Below are 26,190 nucleotides of genomic sequence, written 5' to 3'. Positions count from 1 at the left end.
TCAGCAAAACAGGGAAGATCAAATTTGATATTCCTGATCATTCTAAAGTTAATAAAAAATAACGACTTCTTTATATTTCATAAAGCACAACACCACCAAAAAGAAAAAGGAACAAAGCCATTTTCTGCTCTTCAAGTCAACTTTCAAGAAATAAGGGAACAAGCATTTACTCTTGGAAGTGGTGATAAATCAGAGAGCTTAAAAGCATTAGAATGGTGCACATTTTCTAACAATTTACATTTGGATAGTTCCTTTCATCTAAAGAAATCCCAAAGCACTTCAGACACCACACAATGCCACCATGAGGTAATGATCTCTGGTGTGGAACACAGTAGCTACTTCATAGCAACAGTAATATTACACACCAGTTTGCCAAACGGAAAGGAAGACATTTTTTTAGGAAACCTATTCCAACATAGCAACTATGGAAATATATAGTACAGATGAGTTGTGCCGTTTTTTGGCTCTCAACTTTAAGGCACATCATTACATATTACAACAGTGCCCAGTGAATGATGGAAAAGGTTAGAGACTTTCACATGCAAAATATTTCTCCTCTAAGCAAAGGTACACATGTAAAAAAACTGATCTAGCCAGGAATGGTTTTGTTTGTTTAAACTAACTCGAAACCAGCAGACAACACTTGTCCCTGCAGTTCTCGGAGGAGTTCTTTCACCCTTTGCTGATTCTCAGATGTCATATGTATGGTCTGCAGAGGCATCCTCGTTTCAGGTCTCTGTTTGGTTTGCCCTCCTCTTCTCATAACGCAGCTTGATCTAAAAATTAAAAAGAACACCCACACACAAATTCCATGTTTATGTAACTGAAATTATACAGACTAATCGGATTCCAACATCAAGAATCCAACAGAAGAATTCAAGTGAGGGCTCCTTCAACACACAGGCATAATGGGACACTTGATTCTGTTTATGTGTTGGAGGGTCTTTAACAACAAATACACTTTTTTTGGTCTTATGTCAGATCCTTAGTGTTTTCAAGTTATTTGGCTAGATAAAATCATCAGTGGTTACAATACAGCCAAGCATGTTTAAGTATAGATTGGCTAGAATACATTGTGTAAAAAAAATCTGACAATAATGCATGCACACTAAGATTATACGAGACTTTTTGGCAGACCAAAAGCTATCATACATTTGCATTAAATTTGCTTTAAACTTGGAAGCGTAAAACTTGAGGAAGAGAAGTTAACTTTAAAGGACTGGTAATTCAATATGCAAAGCAGAACTCTTTGCCTGTAAGTTTAGATTTTTATTTTAACATGAAAATTCACTTTTTCAACATTTACATTTTAAATGGAAGCTGATTATAAGGCCTGTCCACTCTTCTTTCTAGAATTTGTACCATCTATTGTTATTTGCCAGTAAGAAGACTGCTCCAGACTAGTGTTACATTGTAGCTGTGGTGAAAATAAGTTGTACCAGAGAGAAAGAGTGCCACTAAGCCACTGCCAAAAGCAGCAGGAAGAGTGTGTGTAAATCCCAGGGAACTGAGCACAGGGTTTGGAGCCAGAGATCCTGAATCCTATTGTGCTTTTCCAACTCCTCTCTCAACTAGCCTTAAGACTTTAAAATTTACAAGCATTTGCTGAGACATCCCACTACTCTATGCTGAGATGTATTTGATGGCTCACTAATTTCTGTAAACCTCACTTACCCCCATGTGTGAAATCAGGTTAACTTGCTCCGCCCTCACCTGAAGGTCAGACCAGAACCAGCATCTGGGACTTGAAAGCTAGCAATTACAGGCAAAGTTCAGCACCAATCTGGTCATTTTAAAAGCTCCATTTAGGCTATGATTTCACCGTGCATAACAACTACTCAGGGATTTCCACTTTACTCTCTTCTGAAACATTATCTTCAGTGGCTAACTGCATGAAAACTACACCGACAATTACTCAGGTAACAATGGTCTAAAAAAATGCAGCAAGAACTATCCAAACATGCTTAACTGTGACAAAATCCCCTGTTTAATTGCAAGAAATACAGACCCTGATTTACAAGTTAAGGGAGGCTTTTACACTGGCGCTAACTTGAAAGAGAATAAATAAACACATAAAAAGTATTTGAAGAGCATTTGTCTGTGTTTCTTTTTAAGTTATTCTATGTGTATGTGCTTTAATCTAAGCTGTTTACCCAGGTTTCTTATTATATAAAATAAGTTAACTGGAAACTGTCCCAAGTATAAGAATGCCTATTCTCTTTACATTTCCAAACATTCGAAGGTGTTCAAAAAGGGGATTTGAAGTGTCCCACAAATCTTAGTCACATAGAAAATGAATAATAATGACCTGGATGCAACTGGCAGCTCCTCAAAGCAGCAAAAGTCATCCCCATCATCCCAAGTTTTGCTTGACCCTTTCTTATTTCCACCAGCATGAGATTTGTTACATTGTCCTCTGTCTCTTCCTCCTCCTCCTCCACTTCTGCCTCGTCCTCGTCCTCCGCCTCTATTCGGCCTTCCTCTTCTCTTCCCCGCTGAACTCATTTTCTCCTAAGGGGGGAAAAAAGGTTAAACAAATATTCTTATAATTATGCAATACAGTCCATGTTTCTTGGTGCACATCATACTCTTATTTATATGGTACAATAAAGAGCATTGTTAACAAATGGTCTGTTAGAAAATATGCCTTGTCTAATTCATATGTCCAAGCAGCAAGTGTACTCTTCTACAACAGTTGTTGTAAAATACAAAAGCATTTAACACAAAAGCTATTCTAGTCTATTGTGATAGCAGGTTTTTGCCAAAGTAGCTGTAGTGTTGGTGCTTTCGTTTCTTCATCTGAAAAATGAGTCTAGTAACAATGCTTCGTGTTTACCTCTTTTCATCAGAAGATCTCAGAGAACTTTAAAAAGGTCGGTAAGTATTATTAGCCTGATATCACAGGTGGCCCAGCTATGGAGACTTAGAATTCACATCCATTCAGCCAGAGTCCATCGGTGCCGACCCTTAAGCATTCATGAGTGCAAGCCAGGGTTTGCACCAACTGAGCTCATCAGGAATTACCCCTGCTTAAATACACAGACCCAATGGAACTGCATTCATCTTAGGGGGATCAGTGAGAGGCCACAGCGTTCTGTAAGGAGTCTCATGCCTCCTCGGCAGCTTTGGCCCCACTTTTTCGCACTACAATTCTAATGGGGACACAACCATGGAACTTTCTAGGGCACAACCTTTAAAGGGGATCTCCACTGTGGAGAGGTGTCCAGTCTTTATTACTTTTCCACCCTAAAGTTTGCAGGGCTGGGAAGGATGAGGATGCATGTTCCCCTACCTCAGCTCTTCTTTAGCCTGCTCACTGCCCTAAGTAGATATCCATATTGTTGAGTGCCTTCTGGAATCTGGGAGGATGTTGCCACAGACATGTTTGTGGACCTCTTCTGTATGGGAGGGAAAGATCTGTGGGTAGAGTCCTCTCCTCTGGGAACATACCTCAATTCTCTAAACAGAGATCTAAAGCAATCTGCATGAGGCACTGTAGTCTAGTGGAGAAGACATGAGTCTAACCATACCACTCAACCTTCAATCCTGTCATTACAGGACACAAGCCATTAAAAACCTATGACAGAAGACCAAAGTGTGGAACATCTGTATTTTGTTGCATATCCCAACATAATTAACACCCTATAATAATAGCTGTTCATTGTAACACCGATTTTACAGGATGTTTTCTCATTACGGAATTCAATAAGCCAGTTTTTAAAAAAGAAAATGGCAAAGACAACTGCCATGATACACGATCACAAAGACTCTTTACTTGGCAATTATCCAAACCAATGTTATACTGTACCGATGCAGCACATCTGGGGAAGATGCTCTATGTTGACGGAAGAGAGCTCTCCCATCGGCATAATAAAACCACCTCAGTGAACAGCAGAAGCTATATGTCGGTGAGAGCAGCTCTTCTGCCGACATAGCGCCATGCACTCCAGGGGGGTGGCTGATTTGCACCGAGCGGCCTAAGTTTTGCCAACATAAGCTGTAGTGCAGACACAGTCTTACTCTACAACAGAGTTTTATAAAGGAAACGAGTCGCTATCTCAGCTAAAGAGAGGCTGTTGCCCCTCCAGAGTGGAGGAGGGAGGGTGTAGGTGGGCAGCATCGCTGCAAGGCCGCGCTAGAGAGGTACGAAGCCTGAGCAGGGCCCCCAGCAGGAGCACGGGGTACAAGCAAAGGTGCCTGATGCTGGTCACGGTCACTGTCGGGGCTGACATATCAGTGGGTTAAGACACCTTGCAGGGGGGAAATGCACACCCAGCACAAGCCATAAAACCAACTTAATCACTCCCCGTGACAGCACCGCCCCATTTGGGACCCCCCCACCCACCACCACGACCCCGCCCATAGCGCCCCCTACCTGGCCCCCCCATAACGCCCCCTGCGGGACCCCCCCGCCCCGCACCACAACCCCACCCATAGCGCCCCCTACCGGGCCCGCCCCCCATAACGCCCCCTGCGGGGCCCCCCCACCCCGCACCACAACCCTGCCCATAGCACCCCCTACCGGGCCCCCCATAACACCCCCTGCGGGACCCCCCCACCCCACACCACAACCCCGCCCATAGCGCCCCCTACCGGGCCCCCCATAACACCCCCTGCGGGCCCCCCAGACCCCCCATAACACCCCCTGCGGGACCCCCCCGCCCCACACCACAACCCCACCCATAGCGCCCCCTACCGGGCCCGCCCCCCATAACGCCCCCTGCGGGGCCCCCCCACCCCGCACCACAACCCTGCCCATAGCGCCCCCTACCGGGCCCCCCATAACACCCCCTGCGGGCCCCCCAGGCCCCCATAACACCCCCTGCGGGACCCCCCCACCCCACACCACAACCCCGCCCATAGCGCCCCCTACCGGGCCCGCCCCCCATAACGCCCCCTGCGGGACCCCCTCACTCCCGTAGGGCACCAGCACATAACCCCCCCCCGCGCCCCATACGGGACAGACCCTCACCCCACAGCACGCCCAGGGGGTCAGTCCGCCCCCCCATAACACGCGCATAGGGGAGCCCCCCCTCAAGCAAAAACGCCCGTGGGGGACACGCCGGCCGGGGAAGGGGGGAGCCCCCCGCTACACCCACCTGTCACAACAGGCTCCGAAGCCGGCCCAGCGCAGGCACCGCCGACCCGGAAGTGAAATGCCTTCTGCTTCCGGTGCAAGAGTCAATCTGTCCCCATAGCAACCGCAGACACCGCGTCCCAGGCATGGCCGGTGAGAGCCCCCCGCCCCAGCCCGACCCCCCCGGACCCCCCCAGACCGCCCCGCCCCAGCCCGACCCCCCCGGACCCCCCCAGACCGCCCCCGCCCTTTCGCCCCGCCCCAGCCCGACCCCCCCGGACCCGCCCCGCCACAGCCCGACCCCCCCAGACCCCCCCAGACCGCCCCCGCCCCAGCCCTTTCGCCCCGCCACAGCCTGACCCCCCCGGACCCCCCCTGCCCCTGCCAGAACCTGACCCTCCCTGCCACAGCCCGACCCCCCCGGACCGCCCCCGCCCCAGCCCTTTCACCCCGCCACAGCCCGACCCCCCCGGACCCCCCCAGACCGCCCCCGCCCCAGCCCTTTCGCCCCGCCACAGCCTGACCCCCCCGGACCCCCCCTGCCCCTGCCAGAACCTGACCCTCCCTGCCACAGCCCGACCCCCCCGGACCCTCCCCGCCCCAGCCCGACCCCCCCGGACCCCCCCAGACCGCCCCCGCCCCAGCCCTTTCGCCCCGCCACAGCCTGACCCCCCCGGACCCCCCCTGCCCCTGCCAGAACCGGACCCTCCCTGCCACAGCCCGACCCCCCCGGACCCTCCCCGCCCCAGCCCGACCCCCCCGGACCCCCCCAGACCGCCCCCGCCCCAGCCCTTTCGCCCCGCCACAGCCTGACCCCCCCGGACCCCCCCTGCCCCTGCCAGAACCTGACCCTCCCTGCCACAGCCCGACCCCCCCGGACCCTCCCCGCCCCAGCCCGACCCCCCCGGACCCCCCCAGACCGCCCCCGCCCCCGCCCTTTCGCCCCGCCCCAGCCCGACCCCCCCGGACCCGCCCCGCCACAGCCCGACCCCCCCAGACCCCCCCAGACCGCCCCCGCCCCAGCCCTTTCGCCCCGCCACAGCCCGACCCCCCCGGACCCGCCCCGCCACAGCCCGACCCCCCCAGACCCCCCCAGACCGCCCCCGCCCCAGCCCTTTCGCCCCGCCACAGCCCGACCCCCCCGGACCCCCCCAGACCGCCCCCGCCCCAGCCCTTTCGCCCCGCCACAGCCTGACCCCCCCGGACCCCCCCTGCCCCTGCCAGAACCTGACCCTCCCTGCCACAGCCCGACCCCCCCGGACCGCCCCCGCCCCAGCCCTTTCACCCCGCCACAGCCCGACCCCCCCGGACCCGCCCCGCCACAGCCCGACCCCCCCAGACCCCCCCAGACCGCCCCCGCCCCAGCCCTTTCGCCCCGCCACAGCCCGACCCCCCCGGACCCCCCCAGACCGCCCCCGCCCCAGCCCTTTCGCCCCGCCACAGCCTGACCCCCCCGGACCCCCCCTGCCCCTGCCAGAACCTGACCCTCCCTGCCACAGCCCGACCCCCCCGGACCCTCCCCGCCCCAGCCCGACCCCCCCGGACCCCCCCAGACCGCCCCCGCCCCAGCCCTTTCGCCCCGCCACAGCCTGACCCCCCCGGACCCTCCCTGCCCCTGCCAGAACCTGACCCTCCCTGCCACAGCCCGACCCCCCCGGACCCTCCCCGCCCCAGCCCGACCCCCCCGGACCCCCCCAGACCGCCCCCGCCCCAGCCCTTTCGCCCCGCCACAGCCTGACCCCCCGGACCCCCCCTGCCCCTGCCAGAACCTGACCCTCCCTGCCACAGCCCGACCCCCCCGGACCCTCCCCGCCCCAGCCCGACCCCCCCGGACCCCCCCAGACCGCCCCCGCCCCCGCCCTTTCGCCCCGCCCCAGCCCGACCCCCCCGGACCCGCCCCGCCACAGCCCGACCCCCCCAGACCCCCCCAGACCGCCCCCGCCCCAGCCCTTTCGCCCCGCCACAGCCCGACCCCCCCGGACCCGCCCCGCCACAGCCCGACCCCCCCAGACCCCCCCAGACCGCCCCCGCCCCAGCCCTTTCGCCCCGCCACAGCCCGACCCCCCCGGACCCCCCCAGACCGCCCCCGCCCCAGCCCTTTCGCCCCGCCACAGCCTGACCCCCCCGGACCCCCCCTGCCCCTGCCAGAACCTGACCCTCCCTGCCACAGCCCGACCCCCCCGGACCGCCCCCGCCCCAGCCCTTTCACCCCGCCACAGCCCGACCCCCCCGGACCCGCCCCGCCACAGCCCGACCCCCCCAGACCCCCCCAGACCGCCCCCGCCCCAGCCCTTTCGCCCCGCCACAGCCCGACCCCCCCGGACCCCCCCAGACCGCCCCCGCCCCAGCCCTTTCGCCCCGCCACAGCCTGACCCCCCCGGACCCCCCCTGCCCCTGCCAGAACCTGACCCTCCCTGCCACAGCCCGACCCCCCCGGACCCTCCCCGCCCCAGCCCGACCCCCCCGGACCCCCCCAGACCGCCCCCGCCCCAGCCCTTTCGCCCCGCCACAGCCTGACCCCCCCGGACCCCCCCTGCCCCTGCCAGAACCTGACCCTCCCTGCCACAGCCCGACCCCCCCGGACCCTCCCCGCCCCAGCCCGACCCCCCCGGACCCCCCCAGACCGCCCCCGCCCCAGCCCTTTCGCCCCGCCACAGCCTGACCCCCCCGGACCCCCCCTGCCCCTGCCAGAACCTGACCCTCCCTGCCACAGCCCGACCCCCCCGGACCCCCCCAGACCGCCCCCGCCCCAGCCCTTTCACCCCACCACAGCCCGACCCCCCCGGACCCTCCCCGCCCCCGCCCCAGCCCTTTCGCCCCGCCACAGCCCGACCCCCCCGGACCTCCCCGGACCCCCGCCAGAGCCCGACCCCCCCAGACTGCCCCCGCCTCAGCCCGACCCACCCGGACCCCCTCTGCCCCCCGCCAGAGCCCGACCCCCCCGGATCCCCCCTGCCCCCCGCTAGAGTCCGTTCCCCCAGACCCCCCCCACAGCCCCCCGCCAGAGCCTGTTCCCCCCAGACCTCCCCTGCCCCCCGCCAGAGCCCCTTCCCCCGGACCCCCCCCGCCAGAGCCCGCCCCCCTCCGGAACCTCACCACAGCCCGTTCCCCCCAGACCACCCCCACCCGAGCCCAACCCCCCTGCCCCCCACCACAGACATTCCCCCCAGACCCCCCCCCTGCCAGAGCCCGCTGCCCCCGGAACCCCCCCCACAGCCCGCCCCCCCAGAATCCCCCCTCACAGCCCGACCCCCCTGGCCCACTTGGCAATTCACACAAGTTGCGGCCGTTTAGAACCGTGGCGCCCTGCAGCTGGATGTGCCCCCTGCAGGGCGCCATGGCCGGGGCGCCATCCTCCAGGAGCGTCCGGGAGTCTCCCGGAATGGAAGATGAGTCTTCAGTTAAGGATTCTGGCCTGTGATGAAACCTCCAGGAATCCCTCCAACCAACATGGGCAACCCTAATCCCATGGCAACGTGACAATAGCAACACCTGACCTTATGCATCCGATGCAGTGAGCTGTAGCTCACGAAAGCTTATGCTCAAATAAATTTGTTAGTCTCTAAGGTGCCACAAGTCCTCCTTTTCTTTTTGCGAATACAGACTAACATGGCTGCTACTCTGAAACCTGACCTTATGAACACAGAATCAGAGACCTGCTCCTTCCCTCTGCTGCAGGGTTGAGTGCAGAAGTCGCAGTGCAGCTTGTTCAGCAGGTAGCATCGGGTTTGCTCAGGGACCTACGCAGTTCTGAGCAGAGTACCCCCATACTGGTCTGTGTGTATGGGCTGCCTAGACAAAGTGGTCAATTGCCCTTACACTAGTACTGGCTTTATAAAGCCTTACACCATCATGTAGGCTCTGGCTATATTTCCTATCTTGTGTGTGAACCTCATTCTGACGAGTACCTGGATTCCACGGTTGCCAGTTTTGTTTGGAAGCTTCATCACATGACATACTGTTTAATTAAAGATTAATCTTCAATTCCTGGACACTCCAGGACAACCCTGGAGCATTGGCAACCCTCCACGAAGCCCACCTTTTAACCATCCCACAATTACACCTGATAGCTGCAGAAGGCTGTGCCTTTGTTGCAGTGGGTCCTAAAGTGTGGAACTCACTGTCTGAAACATCTGTCTCTATTCATCTCTCCCCACAGAAAGAAAAAAAACAACTTTTTAATTTCAAAGGGTTTTTTATTGTGACTACTATTGGTCCTATGTTTATTACATTTCCCCACCTATCTGTTTTTTCCCTTCTTTTTGTACAGGACGCTAACATTTGTGTCTGTCCTGAAGGTTGAGTGTTTCTTTTCATTATGTTTTTCTTGTATTTGACTTTGTTCTCATTAATTTGTATCACACAGTACCCTGAGTGCCTTGGAGAAGGAATATGCACATTTTATAAATACAATTGTATTATTGATTGATTTTAGTTTGTTTAAATACTTGGATTCCAGAGTGAAAGTAAAATAATGACACACCTTTTCTTTTAACAGGTCCTGAAGTTTATAGAATATCTTTTGTATTTCCAAATAATGACAAATACGGTAAGAAATTCTTGAGAGTTAATGCTTACTTATTCTTGTTGACTGCAATTTAAAAAATTGATAAAATATCTCAGAACTAAGGTGACCGGATAGCAAGTGTGAAAAATCGGGACACTTTTTTGGCAAGGGAGGTGGTATAGTTGGTTATATAAGACAAAGCCCCTAACATTGGGACATCTAGACATCCTCATTAAAACTGAGTTTATGGTATCAAAAATGTGCTATATACCAGCTTCATTGCTATGACAGAGGGCAGATTTTTAAACCAAAATGCTTTCTTTAAAGGGAAAAGAGAAACTGTTTCAACAACACGTCTTGCTTACTGTTAAAACTAAAATCCCTAAAGATTTGTGGAAACTAATATAAGTGAACTTGTTTTCTCAGCATTCCCTCCAGTTATTCCAAACCTGAAGATTTTGTTTACCTAAAACACCATTGCTTTGGTTGAGAAAACTGGATGGAACTACTTTCAGGGCAAAAGATCTGGCTCCATTGAAGTCAATGGCAAAACTCCAATTGACCTCAGTGGGGCCAGGTTTTGATTCTAAAAGTTTACCATCTCAAACCCCAATCCTGCAATCAGCTCTGCACTGGGAGACTCCTGCACCTGTACGAAAGTCCGTTGACGTTAGTAGAGTTTGCACTGATGCGGCACTCCACGCACACTGATCTGATTCTAGCATTAGGACCACAATCAGCCAGTGGAGTCAATACTACGAGATGCAAAGCAATTCTCTGATAAGGCCTAATTCTGCTTCCATTGAAGTCAGCAGTGAAAATCCCATTGACCTCAATGGTGCAAGGTTAGGCTCATAGACTCAAGTGTGAGTCCTTTGTTAGTCCATATTGGTCAAGGGAGTGGAAGAACATATCTGAGAATTCAATCTGAATTTCCTGCATAGCAGCATAGAACTTTATTATTGTAGGCCACCAGATTGTCCTATATTTGAGTGGCACTGATAACTGTGAATATAGAGACATAAGAACGGCCATATTGGGTCAGACCAAAGGTCCATCTAGCCCAGTGTCCTGTCTTCCAACAGTGGCCAATGCCAGGTGCCCCACAGGGAATGAATAGAACAGGGAATCATCAAGTGCTCCATCCCCTGTTGCCCAGTCATAAAATGTAAGGCCAAAAGGGACCATTCTGATCATCTAGGCCAGGAATGGGCAAACTTTTTTGCCCAAGGGCCACATCGGGGAATAGAAATTGTATGACGGGCCATGAATGCTCACAAAATTGGGGTTGGGGTGCAGGAGGGGGTGAGGGCTCTGGTTGAGGGTGTGGGCTTGGGTGGGGCTGGGTATAAGGAGTTTCAGGTGTAGGAGGGTGCTCTGGGCTGGGACTGAGGGGTTTGGAGGGCGGGAGGGGGATCAGGGCTGGGGCAGGATTGTGGGAAGGGATGCAGGTTCCGGCTGGGAGTGCGGGCTCTGGGGTGGGGCTGGGGATGAGAGGTTTGGAGTGCAGGAGGGTGCTCCGGGCTGGGATTGAGGTGTTTGGAGAGCGGGAGGGGGATCTGGGCTGGGGCACGGGGTTGGGGTGTGGGGAAAGGCTCAGGGATGGAGGCTCCGAGCGGTGCTTACCTCAAGCGGCTCCCGGAAGCAGTGGCATGTCCCTTCTCTGGCTCCTACCCAGAGGCGCAGCCAGGCAGCTCTGCACACTGCCCCATCAGCAGGCACTGCCCCTGTAGCTCCCATTGGCGCGCTTAGGAGCTGGACTGGGTCCATGCCACTGCTTCCAGGAGCTGCGTAGAGTGGCCCTAGACCCTGCGCCCCAGCCAGAGCAGGGCCCAGTCACATGGTGCGGCCGCGGACCCTGCGCCCCGGCTGGAGCTGACATTCTGCATGACATGCATGACCCCCTACATATCCTGTAGAAAACAATCCTGCACAGGGAGTGAAATGGATTAAATAATAATAATAATTTCTCTCTCTGACCTAATAGGTCTTTTGCATCTTTAACTTCTAGAGATTTATTCTAAGATTTAAGTTTTTTGGTTAAATACTGCCTGATTCAAATGGAAATGACTGTTCGAATTTCAATATATTGAAAGTAACAGGGTTTCTCAGACTACTCTTTTGCTTCACTCGTTTTAGATGGTGAGTGTATAAGAACACCTGATGGTGCTTTTGAGAGGCATGGAGATGGAGTTCATACCACCCCTAATGGAATTACTTACACAGGAAACTGGAAAAACGATAAGGTAATTTAAAAGTTCTCTATTTTAAACTTCTTTGGAGCTTCCAGTTACCATTAATGAATATTCTATTCGTTCCCACTGGTTATCTAGTTTTAAAAAATAAGCCTTGGATTGTCTTTCTGAATTACTGAGACAAAATGAGTAAATATTGGAAAAGTTGGTTTTTGTTGCTATTGAGAAAAAAATTGGTGCTACAGAGTGTGTAGCCCCTGTAATTAGACAAATAACAATGCAATTAGAAGGGTGCCTCTCCTGGCAACATTTGATTTGGCATGGCATTCTTTTTAGTCTGTTGGGCTTTTTTAAAAAAAAAAAAAAAAAAAAAATAATTCAGTAAAAAAGCTACATTAAAAGAATTTTAAACAAAGGGAAACTGACTTATCCATTTTGATTGTCCAAGCTGAGAGAAATGAAAGAGTAAACAGAGCATCAACAGCAATAAGTAAACTGTTAAGATTTTGTAGTAGATGTAAGTTTGATGAAGCTGAGGTATGTATGGCCTATGGGGTGTGTATTGTATTGCTTTTGGGGTATGCATTGCTTGGAGTGCATTGTTGACACCATTGTAGGCATTATGAAGTTAGAAAGAAATGCACGCACCTTTTCTCTTAACTTCTTATTTCCATTCTGTTAAGGTTTGGGATGAGAGTTTAAAAGCTGAGGCTCTCTGCTGAATGGACACAAAAGATCCCATGACACTTTTCATAAGAGAAGAATTTACTGTATAGATACCTTGACCAAAAACTTCTCAGACCCATCTGAAAACCTTGCACAACTGAGCCTGGGTAATCCCTAAAGAGTATTAGGTGCCCTGCCTGTTTTTATTTAATAAGGGAGTACCTTCAAAGAAAATTATCTGAAGACATGGGTATACATCAATATTTTAAGAATAAGTATTAATCCTCTTGCTCAATTTCTTGTTAAACATAGCTGAATGGCATTGGAAGGCTTGAACATCCTTCAGGGGCAGTTTATGAAGGCAAGTTCAAGGACAACATGTTTCATGGACTAGGAACCTATTCATTTCCAAATGGAGCAAAGTACATTGGAAATTTCAATGAAAACAAGTAAGCTTAACACCAAAGACACAAGAGTTGTTTAGGCTGCTCCCTCCAAACATGTGGGTTTTAAATACTGCAAAATACTAAATCTCCACACATAGTTGACCGAATGTGGGAGTAGCTTTCTCTAGCCAAAGAAGGATGAGGCCATCTTGAAATTTTTCATTTTGTAGGGCATCTTAATGAGCATTTGCAAGTTGGGGTGTAAATCTGCATCGCTGCAGCACACTGTGCACTAACTGTCCATGTCGACCCTGCTTCTGTGCACTAAAAGTTCCTTTGTGTGCACTGATGTGCAGCAGTTTGAAGCTGCAGTATTAGGAAACTTGTAACGTGCAGGAGCAGGGTCTACACAAACAATTAGTACAGGCCCCGCTGAAGCACTGCAGATTGATACTCCTTACCTGCTCATTTAGACAAACTATTTGTATAGACATGGCTATAGATTCATAGTGTTTAAGGTCAGAAGGAATTAATGTGCTAGATTAAAAAGACCTTTAGCACCCAGTATTTTCTCCCTGTCAAGGTACTTTTACACTGTAATTAAGTCACCTCTCAATCTGTTTATCTTATCAAAAAGAAAACTGAGTTCTTTAATTGTCTCACCGTAAAGCCTTTTCCCCATCTCAGAAATCATTTTTGTGGTTCTTTTGTCCACCGTCTTCAATTTTTCAACATTCTTTTGAAAATGCAGACAGCAGAACTGGACGCTGTATTCCTGTATTGGTCTCACCAATGCTGTATAGAGACATTAAGTCATCTCACTAGTCGTCCTCCTCCTCCTCCTCACCACTCCCTTTACACTCCGTTTAGACATCCAAGGATAGCATTAGCCCTGTTTGCCAGAGCATCACACTAGGAATTGATATTGAGTTACTTTTCTGCTATGATCCTTTTCAAAGGCACTGCTTTACAGGATCCAATCCCCCAGCCAGTGCTTCATTTGTGCCAGCATTTGCCAGCACCTCTAAGCTTGAAAGTTCATAGCCCTGGCACCCCTGGGCTTGCTGCATCAGTTATGAATGTAAAAAAATTGCTTGAGCTCTTTCATAACAAATTAAGCACTGCCCCCAGTCTGTAGGTATGGCCTGCATTCCTTATTCCTAGATGTTTTAGGACAGAAGTTTAGATTCCAAAGTGATGAGGAAATGCTGCATCTGGAGGTATATTTTTTTTATTCAGATTAATGGAAAAGCTGTAGTGCTGACCTTATAAAACAACAGTTGAGTCTGTTGATGCAGGGCTGTGAATGAGGGGTTTTGTATGAGGAAGAGATTGTATGTCCCTGAAACAGGAAGTGGATCTTGATTTCATAATAAGTGGATCTAATCAAAAAAATTGACTTTAAAACGGACGTCAACAGTGTTCATATTCATTCTCCTTAAATGAGTCTCGGCAAATTTGCTCAGGTTTGAAGTTAAGATTTTTTTTTTTTTTTTTATCTACCACCTCATTGTAGCGTCTGAAAAGCTAGCTGCATTTTTTCTGTATTGTTAACAAACAATGAAGAATCTTGAATCAGAATACAGTTTTGCTGGTGATGCACAGAGAGAACTGAATACACGAGTGCTAGAAATGTGACCAGTGATTATGGTATTTTTAAGGCATCAGTCCCTGCTGTCAGAATCCAATCAGATACTAAATACAAATCTGTATCCTAAAAACAAACCAGTATTTTTTGGAAAAGTAATATCACATTTATTTTAGCGCTTTACAAGGAAAATCCATTTACAATTAGACAGCCCAGCATATGTAGTTGCTGGTTCAGAGTTTGTAATTTTATACTCTATTTTAGGGATTTTGTATGCACTATGATATGAAACACAAGATGTAAGCTTTCTGTGAGAACAAAGAGTGAGTGCCTACCATTTTGGCAAGGACATTTGGAAATACATCAAGATGGTGGCTCCAGTGTGTTTTCTCTCAAAAGCCTGTGTGCGCGTTAGGCCAGAACAATGCCCATGCACCTCCTTAAGTGAGATGCAAGTGGTGCATAGGTCTCCTGTTGGCCCTTTGCACAGGAATGAATATCACCAGTTGTGAATATGTGGTCAATCCAGTATGCTCTTAGCTGCTGGAAGGATTGTGTGGTGTTGCTCTGGGTCCACATGTCAGCGTTGGATGAGTAGAAATTCACAAATTTTTATTAGCAATATTCCTTGCTAGTGAATTTGTTCAGACATATCAGAGATCACTGTGTGAGCAAAAAATTTGTGAAGGGGAGTTGGTAACAAAGCTCCTGGAATATGATCAGTTGACCAGTGGTTGGCTACTCCACAGCAGAAGTTAGCTGGTTATCTACTGCCATCGTCTGACCCAACATATTATGAATCTTCCTGGCATTCAGAGAATCTGTTTTCTATGCCACCGTCTTTATAGTTCTCTGTAATGTCAGAGGCTAGCTTGCAATTCTAAATACCCTGTGGTCCCTGACAACCCTTTCTAGGTTATCTTGCTAACTCTCAGGATTTCTTGAGAAAACTGAGATACCATCATGCCAGTTTGCAGCCACCACTATTCTCTTGAGAAGTGAATGAGAAACTGGTCCCCCAGGACTGTTTTTAAAGTTTAATTTTCCATTGCCAAGGCATATTGGAGCATAGACATTGCTTCACTGAGGCAGTATTCAGATATTTGGACCTTGAACAGAGCTTTAAAATATCCACAGAGACATGCTTTTTTGAGGAGAGAGTCCAAAATGACTGTCACAGGAGTCTAGAAAACACTGCACTTTGCCTTGGCGCACCATAACAATGAGAATTGGTAGGGATGGGGAAAGGCAAAGTAAAGTTATGTTTACAGCATTAAGAGCACACAGTAACTTGCTTTATGTATATGTGCATCTTGCGGGTACCACTAATAAAAATCAGGGTAAGTTCCATGGAGCTTAGTCCAGCTAACCTCAGATCATAGCTGGGCAGTGACGGTGTGCCTTCGCAGGCCACCTACTGGGAGGAAGTTGTAGGGCACCCACTAGGCTATTGGGAAGGGAGGTGTAGCCGGACTGGCCCACTTCTTTTGCCCTATATATTGCCCCTGTTGAAGTCTTTCCGGCTCCTAGGTCAAAGCTTTTATAGCTTAGAGTCATCGAGTTTGAGGCCAGAAGGGATCATCCAATCATCTAGACTGACATCCTTTATTTCACAGTCCACCGACACCACCCGGCGCCAACAGACTAAACCAACAAACGAAATAGACTAAAGCACTCCAGCCCACAGGAGACTAAGCTATTATGCACCATAGGCAGAGAATAGGAGAGACCCAGGTGCACCAATGCCCAGGACCCTTGCAATGGCAGGGAGTTAGTTAAGTGAGATCTATCCAGTTAATCCAGCAAGTGACCCACACATGTGCTGCTGAAGGTGAAAACACCCCAAGGTCAGTCTGACCTGGAGGGAAATTTCTTCCCAACCCCACATGGCGATCAGTCAGACCCTGAGCATGTGAGCAAGAACCAGCCAGCCCAGCATCTGAGAAAGAGAACACTTGTTGGTGCCACCTCAGTGCCCTGGCCCACCCCAGCCAATGTCCCATTTCCAGCCTTGGCTATCCCACATGCTTCAGATGAAGGAGACCAAAAAAAAATCCTGAATATATTGGGCTGAAAAGATCCCTTCCGGGTTCCCAGAGCATGAGTTTTAGGAACATCAGACAAACTGGAAGGGCCCCTGAGGCTATTGAGGAGATAATTACCACATGAAAAAGTTAGGGGAACTGCTTGCTCTGTGAGGCAGGGCGGCGGGGAGTGCTGGATTCTGGTGCCCCAACTCTTGCTGGTCTGTTGATCTATCTAGGTATTTCTAGAGCTCTCATCATTGCATTCTCCATTAACAGATTGGTTTTATACTGTTACAGGCTGGAAGGTGAAGGAGAATTTATAGATACACAAGGCCTGGAATGGAGTGGCACATTTCATTACACAGCAGCACCAGGACTGAAGCTTAAGCTGGAAATGTAACTATTTTGCACTAAAGGTAACATGTATTAAATACTGTTCTTATGCAGCATTTTGACTTAATAGTTGTAACCAAGGTTTACAATAGCAACTGATGTCTTAACATATTTATTAGAAATAATTTCCCAGGCTACAGACTGTAAATAAAATTAACCAAACTAAACATTCCATTGTTTTTCTTTTCATTATGAAGTTTCACTTTATGGATGTCTAACAAATGATGTGAAACAATGGGTTGAATTTAAAACCAGAGCAGTTAATGACTGTAATTAGTCTTTAAAAAAATTTAGTTATTAAATTTATGGGAGACTATATCAGGAATTTCAGCAAGTTTGAGTTTCAAAAGAAAACAGGACTCTGAAGACACCATTCATCAATGAGAGAGGCCCTTTTATGCTTAATTTGTGCAAGTTTCAGAGAAAAAAACAGCAACTCTCCCACACAGCTGTGCTCACAACCGTGCACAAACACAGCATGATTGCACTTGCACAAAGTGCTACTAGTGCACCACTGCGGTGCCAGCATATGCAAGTGTAGCACTACAGTTAGTCCTCCTGGTACAATCCCATAATGCTCCTGGCCACACTTCAGTAACAGCTCTGACAGCTCAGCGCTTTGGTTCCGTCACCTGCCAAGCGACTCACCTGGCTACATACAGGCCTTGGAACAGGTGAGGCAGTATGTAGCTGATCTTAGTGCCACCCTGATCTCTCAGAGTTCTAGGACAATTACAATTGGTATTTTACATTTTTATTTGGCTTTGATCAGCACCAAGTTCTGTCCAGAACCGTACACATTTTGGTTTACATTTTAAAAAATAGAACTTTGTTTTACAGTTTAAAAAAGAAATTGTTGAACTTTTTTTAGGCGGGGGAGGGGGAGAGAGTGAAAAGTCGGACCAGTGACTCTTCAACACCTGAAAAATGAGAGAGGTTAATAAGCTCAGGCACTACCTCCTCCTGCAGATGCAATACACTGCAGTGCATCAATGCTCTGATTTTATGGGGGCTGGGAGTGGCACCTCAGCGAGGCAGCTGCATCTCCTACCCCTGAGGTCTGACAAACAGGGAGCAGAAAAAGACACTGAGTAACAACAGATACAAGACAAACCCCCAGCCCAAGTACATCCCAGTGTTCTCCATACCTCTCCACGACCCCATTGTCCCTAACGATCTGGGGTTTCCACTGCACGAGGTGGGGCAAAGGACGTGAGGGTGGAGATAGAAACGGACACAAATGGACCCAGTTTGATCTCCCGCGGAAGCTAGGTCCAGACCAAACTGCCAAATGAGCTGAACGATACAGACTAATCCACCAATGAAAGAAATCAACAATGGCGAACAACTGTGCATCACAGTGCCCGAGCATAAAAAGAACAATAATAATTAACTGACGAGGACAGAAAGAGGCAGATCCAGGAAAATATCAGATCAAAACATATCAGAATGCTGTTTCTTGTTAAAAATCAAGTTTTGGAGCAAATTCAGACCTAACCTGTTTTGAAAAGCCCAAGCTCTTTGTCAGCTGTTTGCAAACAGGACGTGCTGATCTGGGATAAAGTACAGAGGGATGCTGCACTTTTGAAAATTTAAAAACTTTATTGACTCATTCCCAGTCCTGGTATTTGATGGTATTTCCCAAACTGTAGCCATATCAATAGATGTCAGAAGTGGCAGTCTCAATAGGCTGCTACTCCAGGCCTATGGCCCTGACTGGCAACCCATAGCACATTGTTCCAGATGGCTTTCAAGACTCCAAAGCCAGGTTTTCTCAAAAAGAGAACATCTGGTGAGCTTATAGGCCTTCAAGAGAGTCACCAGGTATTGGCAGGGATTTGATGATGTCCAGCTAGTGACAGACCCCAAGCTGCTTATTATGTTCACATACACCTAAAACCTAGACGGTGTTCCCTTTAGATGCCAAGGATTGTTCATGTGCCAGATGTGATTTAAACCTAGTGAGGAATATGCAGCAGAGAAGCCCTGGTGGTGGCTCATATCTTACTGAGGAGCCTTGCTGGCCACCTAGATTTTCCAGGAATTGGAATGATAGAGAGACACACATGAGGCCTGCTTGCTTCACCACAGAAATTAGAATTGATTCAAATAGCCTCTACTGCTGATTCACAATTGCAAACTGTATTCAAGTGTGACTTAAGAAATGGCTGGCCCAGTTGCTTACCAGGCGTCGCACATACAGTCCATGACCTTCTCTGTAACCAGAGAGGAACGCACTGCAGCTGAAGGCCAGATTACCTGTGCCGTCTGATAAAGAACCATATTTAGGTGAGAGCTATTAGTTCAGAAAGGTCTCCAGAAAAGGCTTCTGGCTCCCCCAAGAGCTTTGGAAATAAGTCATTCTTGTGGTGGGGAGCTTATACTCAGCAGTGTTGCCAACTCTCATGATTTTGGGTGTTTTACTCAAAGCCACAGCTCCTGGGGGAGAGGTGATTAAGTGAGAATCTCAGCTTTCATTAAAACAAAAATGATACTAAATTTTTAGCCCTTGTGGCTGTGGTGAAAGGCTGGATAAATATGACTCCTAAAGCTCAAAAACTAGAAGGTGAATTAAAACAACCCAACATTTACCATTTGTTAAAAGTCTCATAATTTCTAAGCAAATCTTGTGATTTTTGGGGCCTGGCTCATCATTTATGATGGCTCAGGGCTGGTGATACTGCAGTTCTTATTTCAGATACTGTAAGGGGCTCTCTGTAAAGGATTCCACAGCCCTCTTCTTTGTGTGGTCTCCACATTTCTATCCTGATGCACAACCATGCAGCCATCAGTCTTGCCCAACAGCTCATAGACTGTGAAACTGCTGACTAGAGCTGGTCAGGAATTTTCTGACAAAACAGAGTTTTGTCAGAAAATCCAGTTTGTCAAACTGGAAATGTTTAGTGGAGACCTCTTGAGTTTGACAAAACTATTATCAAATCACAGGCAGGGTTCCACTGGACTCCTGCCTTGTTTCCTGGGGGGCCATTGGGGACCCTGGCTTCTAGGGTCTGCGGCTCCAAGGAGCTGGAGCCAGTGGGAGCCTGGCAGCTGCGGACTGTACTATTCTTGTTAGTTTCACCACTGCTATTCACTAAAAGCAGCCATGAAACTGACAAGAATCATGTCCGTTTCATAAGTCCCTGCCAAGATCTGGGGATGCATCAGTGTTTCTGAAATGAATATTTCATGGAATTCCCAGCTTGTGGTTTTGGACCGAACTGGAACGAGACCAAGTGTCACAATATCCGGCAAATCGGGAGTTCTGTGTTTGGGCCAGCTCTACTGCTGATGTCATCGGGCTTCTGGGTCTGTGAGTGTGCTGCTCCCTGAGGCTGCTGGAAGTGTGTGGGGGGATTTCTAGGGCCATGTGCCCCCAAGTCCTAGCTTTGTGAGATTGGAGCAGAAGAGGGCTCAGCTACCTGCTGCTCATCAGTACTGCTGGCAGTGGCTTCTGCTACGTCTCTGCCATCTGGAAGATGCTCCCCCTGGGAAGTTCGCTACAGTGCTTGAGCTCCAGGATACTCCTGGAAGCATTCATTCTTCCCCTTCTGGCGTATGCACCAGCTGCACATGGGCCCACCAGCAGCAAGTCTCGGTGTCCTAAATTCTTGATTTAAGCAAGGCATCGTCTTTTTGCAGGCCTGCTAATAACTTAGGAGTCAGCCTCTCCCTGTCCTTGAGGCTGTTTATCTGGGACTCTTTTTCATTAAGCTACTTACTTTGCTCCACAGTGTTTGTACTCAAGTGGGCTGCACAGTTCTGAATTTCAGTTACTTCTGCCTGAAGGGTGCCTCTGGACTGGACTTTGTCCTGTAGCTGCAAGAGCAAGTTCTTCTTTTCGTTGTTGTTCATCACTCCTATGCTGGGTGTTGTTGCTTCTACTCTGGCTGCTCCCGTGGATTGACTCACTGGAATAACAGAAATCTTTTCCTGATCCCTTCAGGTGTGAGATGAGTTGTCCCTCCTCCCCACAAGCATTCTGAATGTCCGTAGGGTCTCTTGAGTGAGTGCTGCAGAGCCGTAATGGGGCAGAGGTGGAGCACTGCTAATCCTGTCCCCCTTCACTTTTTTCTGTTGAAAATTTGTCATAGTCTAAGGAGAAACCAAAAATAAATGGTTGCTGCTCCCCTGTGCTGCCACTCACCCTGCTGTTGCTGCCCTCAGTCTTCATGTCTGCACTGCAATTAAAAACCCACAGCTGAGCCATGTCAGCTGACTTCGGCTCGTGAGGCTCAGGTGAAGGGCTGTTTAACTGCAGTGTAGACAGTTGAGGTCAGGCTGGAGCTCGGGCTCTGGGACCCCGCTAGGGCCACACCTGCCTTTGTGTGCACAAACAAGGGAGGAGAAGATGCAAGGAGCCTCTCCTGACCTCTGCACTCCCAGGAACAACAGGAGCTCAGGAGTGGCACAGAGTCCGTGCTACTGTGGGGTAGAGTGGAGGTGGGGGCCATTTCCTACTTGCCTAGCCAAGCTGGAATGGAAGGCATGCTGCACCCTCTAAGCCTGGTGGAGTTCTGCAGCCCCAGTCAGAAACAAGGCTGTTGCTTCAGGCCCTGGGTTAGCACACTTTCCAGGGCTATAAAGCGTCCTTCTGCAAAAATGTATAATTCTAATGTAAAAAAAAAAAATCTGCATAGTCTTCTGCCGAACACACAGTCCTGAGTTACCCATGGGGATGTGACCTGAAGCTTACATAATTAGAAGGCATTTGTGATGCCCGCATTTAAAATGAGCGATTAGCATGTGACTGTCCCATTCTGGGAACCATCAGGCTATCATTGCATTCATCTCTCTTTTTTATACAGTCCCAACTCAGACAAGTACCACCACTGAAGGAGCTTTTACCTAGCCTTGGGTAAGTTTAAAATGTCCTGAGCTTTGGATCTAGTATTGTTTTAATAATGGCATTTTTTATGCTAGTGGGAAAAGCTAGTGGCATGTGTTTATTAGGTGTTGGATTTACAGCACATAAGCAGGTAGTTAGGTATTTTCTAAGAGCAAAAATCATTCCTCAGTTGTTTGATTCACTGCAATTATTTCTGGCTAATTTCTTTTCTTGCCTGTGCAGTTTCCCAGATTGCCAAACAAACTTTTAAGGATTTGTATCTAAATTATCAGAGTAAGGGTAAAGAGAGCTAATAGTCCATACCATTTAGCAGCGAAATTAAGATCTGAATTGGAAGGCATGCTCATTTGAAATACATGTACGTAGATAAAATTAGAATTAGTTAGACTCTAGGGGTAAAATGATACAGGAAATCATTTGTTTTTTATCCTCCGAGGAAATATATGCTCTTTATGGGCACTGGATGATTAATAGAACAATCAGTTGTGAAATGGGAACTATGCAAATAAGGTTGCGGATAGATTCTGACACAACATATTTGTTGACTAGATTTGTTAAAGAAGGCAACGCACTGAAGATCCCTTGGGGAGCAAAGAGAAAAAAATGATTACCAACAAAAATGGATAACTAGTTTTCCTTTGTATTTAGTACAGTGAATTCATGATTTCAGAAACTGAATGTGACCAAAAGCCAAATGAATAGTAACCATGCAGCCAGCATATTAAGTCTGGCTTGGGTTAAAACTTTATCACTAACTTATTGATGCTCATGCTTTGTCGTCTCTTTTTTAAATAACTGATCATTTTCCCAATCTGTGCCATCCTGAGCCGCATGCTGCATATTGGTAGAAAGACAAGTACACCATTGCTGCAGAAGCTGTGGTTCATAAAAGAGAGGGGGGGCTATGCACCCTCTTCCCGGCTCCAGATCCATGCACAGAGGGAGTATTTCATGCATAGATCCCCTCGTTTCGGTGTTGTCTCTGCAGCAGCACTTTCTCCCTCCATGGACAGTTCAGGGATCCACAAGAGCATAGGGCGAGTTGGGATCACAGGAAAATTCCCATCCTTCCCTCTGTCTCAATGCCCCACATTCGATCAGCTGAGAAGTCGATGCAGACTCCTGCTGCATTAACTGTTGCACAATGACTCCTCTGTTGTGGGGAGGAGGGGAAGCTCCAGGGGGAGTCACTAGTGGAGGAGGCCACAGCAGTGCAGCACCACTGGAAATTGGCGGGGTGGGAGGCCAAGGCTGCCAGAGCTGGGGCAGGATGGACACTGCTGCGGATGGCTTTGGTTCCTGGGATCTCTGCTGATTTGGGGGGATGTGTTGATTTGAGGGGAAGAACCCTGTTCTTTCCCCGGGGAGGAGGGAAAATGCCACTTCTTTCCCCAGTGGAATGATGTGGCAAAACTCAGTGAGAGGAACCTGATTTTAGCTCCCTCTCTGAGGCCTTCCTGTGGGGTGTCTGCAGGAGGAGGCGAACGTCCCTCAGTGATAGCTGCAGTCAAAGGGCTGCAAAGCATTAGGCAGAAAAAGCCTTCCTAGCCTAATTTCTTGCTCTCCCTAAACTGTCCCTTTGCTACATCAGGTTTGCCATGGTAGGTCCCTGTGGTACCTGGGCTGGAATGTTCTGGAGAGGCCCCATCACTGGGCTCTCTGAGCAGCACCTGGCAAGTGTGGCAAAAGGAAGAACAAGCTAAGTCTCTGCCTTCCTTGTCAGTTTGTAGGAGAAGCAGCTTGATCGGCCGATTGTGTGAGCAAGAGAAAGCACGATTGTGACTGGGGGGAAACTCAGCTGCAGAGATGAGCTCTGCATTTTGTTGTGAAGCCGGCCCATTCCATAGTCGTCATCATCTCTTCTGGTAGCAAGTCCCATGGTCCAGCTCCAGCTCCTGGGAACATTTTGAGCCCCGTGCTGGGTTCAGGGTTAGGATTAGGGTCACCTATTAGCCGGCAGATGCATTGTTCCAGTAGAATGCCGCTAAGGTGAGAGGCTCTCTCAGGCAGTCAGTACCAAGGGCCAATCCCATGGAGGGCTTTGGTTATGGGCGGAGAAGTTGCACTGTGCTCAATATATACTGGGGAGCCGGTATTACTGTGCTGGGATGTTCCTGCTGGCCTGTGTTGCTAGGCAGATGGGCTGCTGCGTTTTGCACCAGATAGAGCCTTTCCTAGCTCTGATCGATGTGTTACAATAATCTAACCTGGAGGCTGGAACTCTGCAAACCACTATCTCCAGGTCAGCATCTTGTAGAATGAGGTGCAGTCTTCTGGCCGATTGGAGATGGAATTGGGTGTTTTGTGTCTCCAGGGCAGAGCAGTCTCCCAGTCAGGAGGCTCTGGCTGGGAGTTGTTCCCTCAGTCACTGGTCCTTCTGCCAGACAGAGCAGGCCTATTACTTGCAGAGCAGGCGTGGGAAGCCAGATCCCCAACTGACCTCTCCCTTTGCTTGTATCCCATTGTCTAGGGAGATATCTTAGGTCTCAATGTGCCCTTCCTCCTCGGTAAAGTATCTTTCAGCCTATGTGTGGTCACCCCAAGTTCTCCCAGGGATATTTACCGATGCTCTGTTTGCCATTGCATACGACAGTGGCTCTCAACCTTTCCAGATGACTGTACCCCTTTCAGGAGTCTTATTTGTCTTGCATATCCCCAAATTCCAGCTCACTCAGGGGCACCAGAATGGGGAAGTCTTGTTTCCCTCCCCCCCGACTTTTAGGAAGAATATGTCACCCCTGACCTCACTTAAAAACTACTTGCTTACAAAATCCGACAAAAATACAAGTGTCACAGCACACTGTTACTGAAAAATTGCTGACTTTCTCATTTTTACCATAGAATTATAAAATAAATCAACTGGAATATAAATATTGTCCTTACATTTCAGTGTATAGTACATAGCGCAGTGTAAACAAGTCATTGTCTGTATGAAATTTTAGTTTGTACTGACTTCCCTTAGTGCTTTTTATGGAGCCTGCTTTAAAACTAGACAAATATCGAGATGAGTTGATGTACCCCCTGGAAGACCCCTGCATACCCCCAGGGAGATGCATACCCCTGGTTGAAAACCACTGGCATATGGCACCTGCCTACATCCTGTCCCAACGGCCCCCAGCACTCTGAATTCTGCAAGGGGATCCATTCTGTGGCTGCACAAGAGGCACAGAAAACAGTCACCAAATGAGACTATTAAACTGAATCGAATAGATCAGTGCTTTTAATATTTAACTTCATTAGGAGCAGCGTCCCTCAAAGTCCACAGGCCCTCACTGTCTGGTGCGCTGTCCTCCTGACTGCTGGGAGGGGCTCCCATCTCCTCACCTTCAGGCTTCTGGGAAGAAGAGACATGCCGGGTGACTCGTATCCAAAAAGCGTGATACAGACCAGCTCTTTTTTTTTGGGGGGGGGGGGGGGGGAAGGGTCAGAAAGACCATGGGGGCAGTCCTCAGTAGCATCAACTTCCTAGTCTGCAGGGGGCCAATGAGGTAGTATGGGATTTGGAATGACCAGATCCCTCTGATGAAACCCTGGGGTGCTTTACCAAGGAGAAGATTGTGCTCCGAGGGCACTGTAAAGGGGTGGAGGGGTGCTTGTGCTCTCTGTGCATGAATAAGCTGGAAAGGTAATCATGCTCTTTGGGCCTGATTTTCAGGGGTGCTGCATACCGACAGCACCCAGTAACCTCAAGGAGAGCTACAGGTGTCTATCACCTCTGAAAGTCAGGGGGGCTGGACAGCATTGAGCAGCGGTGAGACCTGTCATAACCCCTGTATAATGAGCATCTCGAGTGAATAACTCGGCCCATAGACAGGCTTACGAAGTGTTCTGCAGACAAATGTCAGCAGAATGCAGAGGGGGCACATGCTTCTTTGCACTGCAGCTCATATGCTTTAATCAATGCATTTCCGTAAGTGCTCGTCAAATGCTTAAGAACAAGGTTGTTTTGTCTTGGAGTTTAACAAGCCACGAGGCCTCTCTCCTTGGCCAGGAAAGAATCTAAAGGTGGAAAGCAGATGGAAACCTACCCACCCACCTCTTCTCTGCCAGCACCTGGTCCTGAGAACATGTGGTTTATGAAGAACTAAAGGGAGAGGGGTTCTGTACTGTCACCATGTCTCTGTAGTCCTTCCTGGGACATGTGAGTTCAGCTTGTTCTCTCTCTCCTTCAGTGTTTGCTCTGAATGTCTGCCTCAAGATATTCTAGCTCAATAACCCCTTTATACTTGTTCTGAAAACAGGGCTTTGATCATCCGACTCCTCATTGAACTCACATGCTAGTTATTCCAAAGTGAACAATAAAAGCCCTCTGAAGCGAGGCCAGAGCCAGAACTCCCCAGGGAGGACAAGCAGCAAAGCACAGCCATGGATTCAAACAAACAAGAAGGTAAAGTGCACTCTTTGATAGAAGTTAACTAAAAAACAAAGCCCTCTCCAGCAAGAGAAATCGCTCCTTTGGAAAACACAACCCAGCTCTGTAAGAGAGACTTTTTGGAAAGAAA

General features: G+C 49.5%; 3 protein-coding genes across 12 annotated transcripts in view; 2 read left to right on the top strand and 1 right to left on the bottom strand.

The window, feature by feature from the left end:
• Positions 1–5,237, bottom strand: part of DHX57 (DExH-box helicase 57) — a 38,908-nt gene extending 33,671 nt beyond the window's left edge. For 2 of the 8 annotated variants that reach the window (XR_006280401.1, XR_006280402.1), the window contains exons 1-3: positions 3,293–3,565; positions 2,309–2,514; positions 624–776 (exon numbers count right to left, since the gene is read on the bottom strand). Coding sequence is in view for 5 of the 8 variants with exons in the window: in XM_043512177.1 (XP_043368112.1) it covers positions 624–776; positions 2,309–2,505 (350 nt within the window). In the remaining 3 variants the exon portion in view is untranslated. Of the gene's footprint in view, positions 1–623; positions 777–2,308; positions 2,515–3,292; positions 3,566–5,099 lie in introns of those variants that run through there. The other 6 variants (XM_043512177.1, XR_006280400.1, XM_038397591.2 and 3 more) reach the window with 6 other exon arrangements.
• On the top strand, positions 5,145–26,064 carry MORN2 (MORN repeat containing 2). 3 transcript variants are annotated; one of them, XM_043512180.1, is made up of 6 exons: positions 5,145–5,230; positions 9,576–9,626; positions 11,724–11,830; positions 12,758–12,894; positions 16,744–16,862; positions 25,930–26,064. In XM_043512180.1, exons 1-5 carry the CDS (start codon positions 5,224–5,226, stop codon positions 16,844–16,846), a joined length of 405 nt encoding a protein of 134 aa, XP_043368115.1. In that variant the 5' UTR covers positions 5,145–5,223; the 3' UTR covers positions 16,847–16,862; positions 25,930–26,064. The 3 variants fall into 3 exon arrangements, with proteins under 3 accessions (XP_043368115.1, XP_038253518.1, XP_038253517.1); XM_038397590.2 differs by lacking the exon at positions 25,930–26,064 and adding an exon at positions 21,648–21,693; XM_038397589.2 differs by lacking the exon at positions 25,930–26,064 and having other exon boundaries at positions 16,744–17,025.
• ARHGEF33 (Rho guanine nucleotide exchange factor 33) overlaps positions 25,993–26,190 on the top strand; it is a 46,335-nt gene continuing 46,137 nt past the window's right edge. The window contains exon 1 of the mRNA XM_038397585.2: positions 25,993–26,075. Within this exon, the coding sequence (XP_038253513.1) occupies positions 26,054–26,075 (22 nt within the window). The 5' untranslated portion in view covers positions 25,993–26,053. The remainder of the gene's footprint in view (positions 26,076–26,190) is intronic.

The sequence above is a fragment of the Dermochelys coriacea genome, chromosome 3 (genome assembly GCF_009764565.3).
Source record: "Dermochelys coriacea isolate rDerCor1 chromosome 3, rDerCor1.pri.v4, whole genome shotgun sequence".
Taxonomy (NCBI): Eukaryota; Metazoa; Chordata; order Testudines; family Dermochelyidae; genus Dermochelys; species Dermochelys coriacea.
This window is presented reverse-complemented; position numbering and strand designations above follow the sequence as displayed.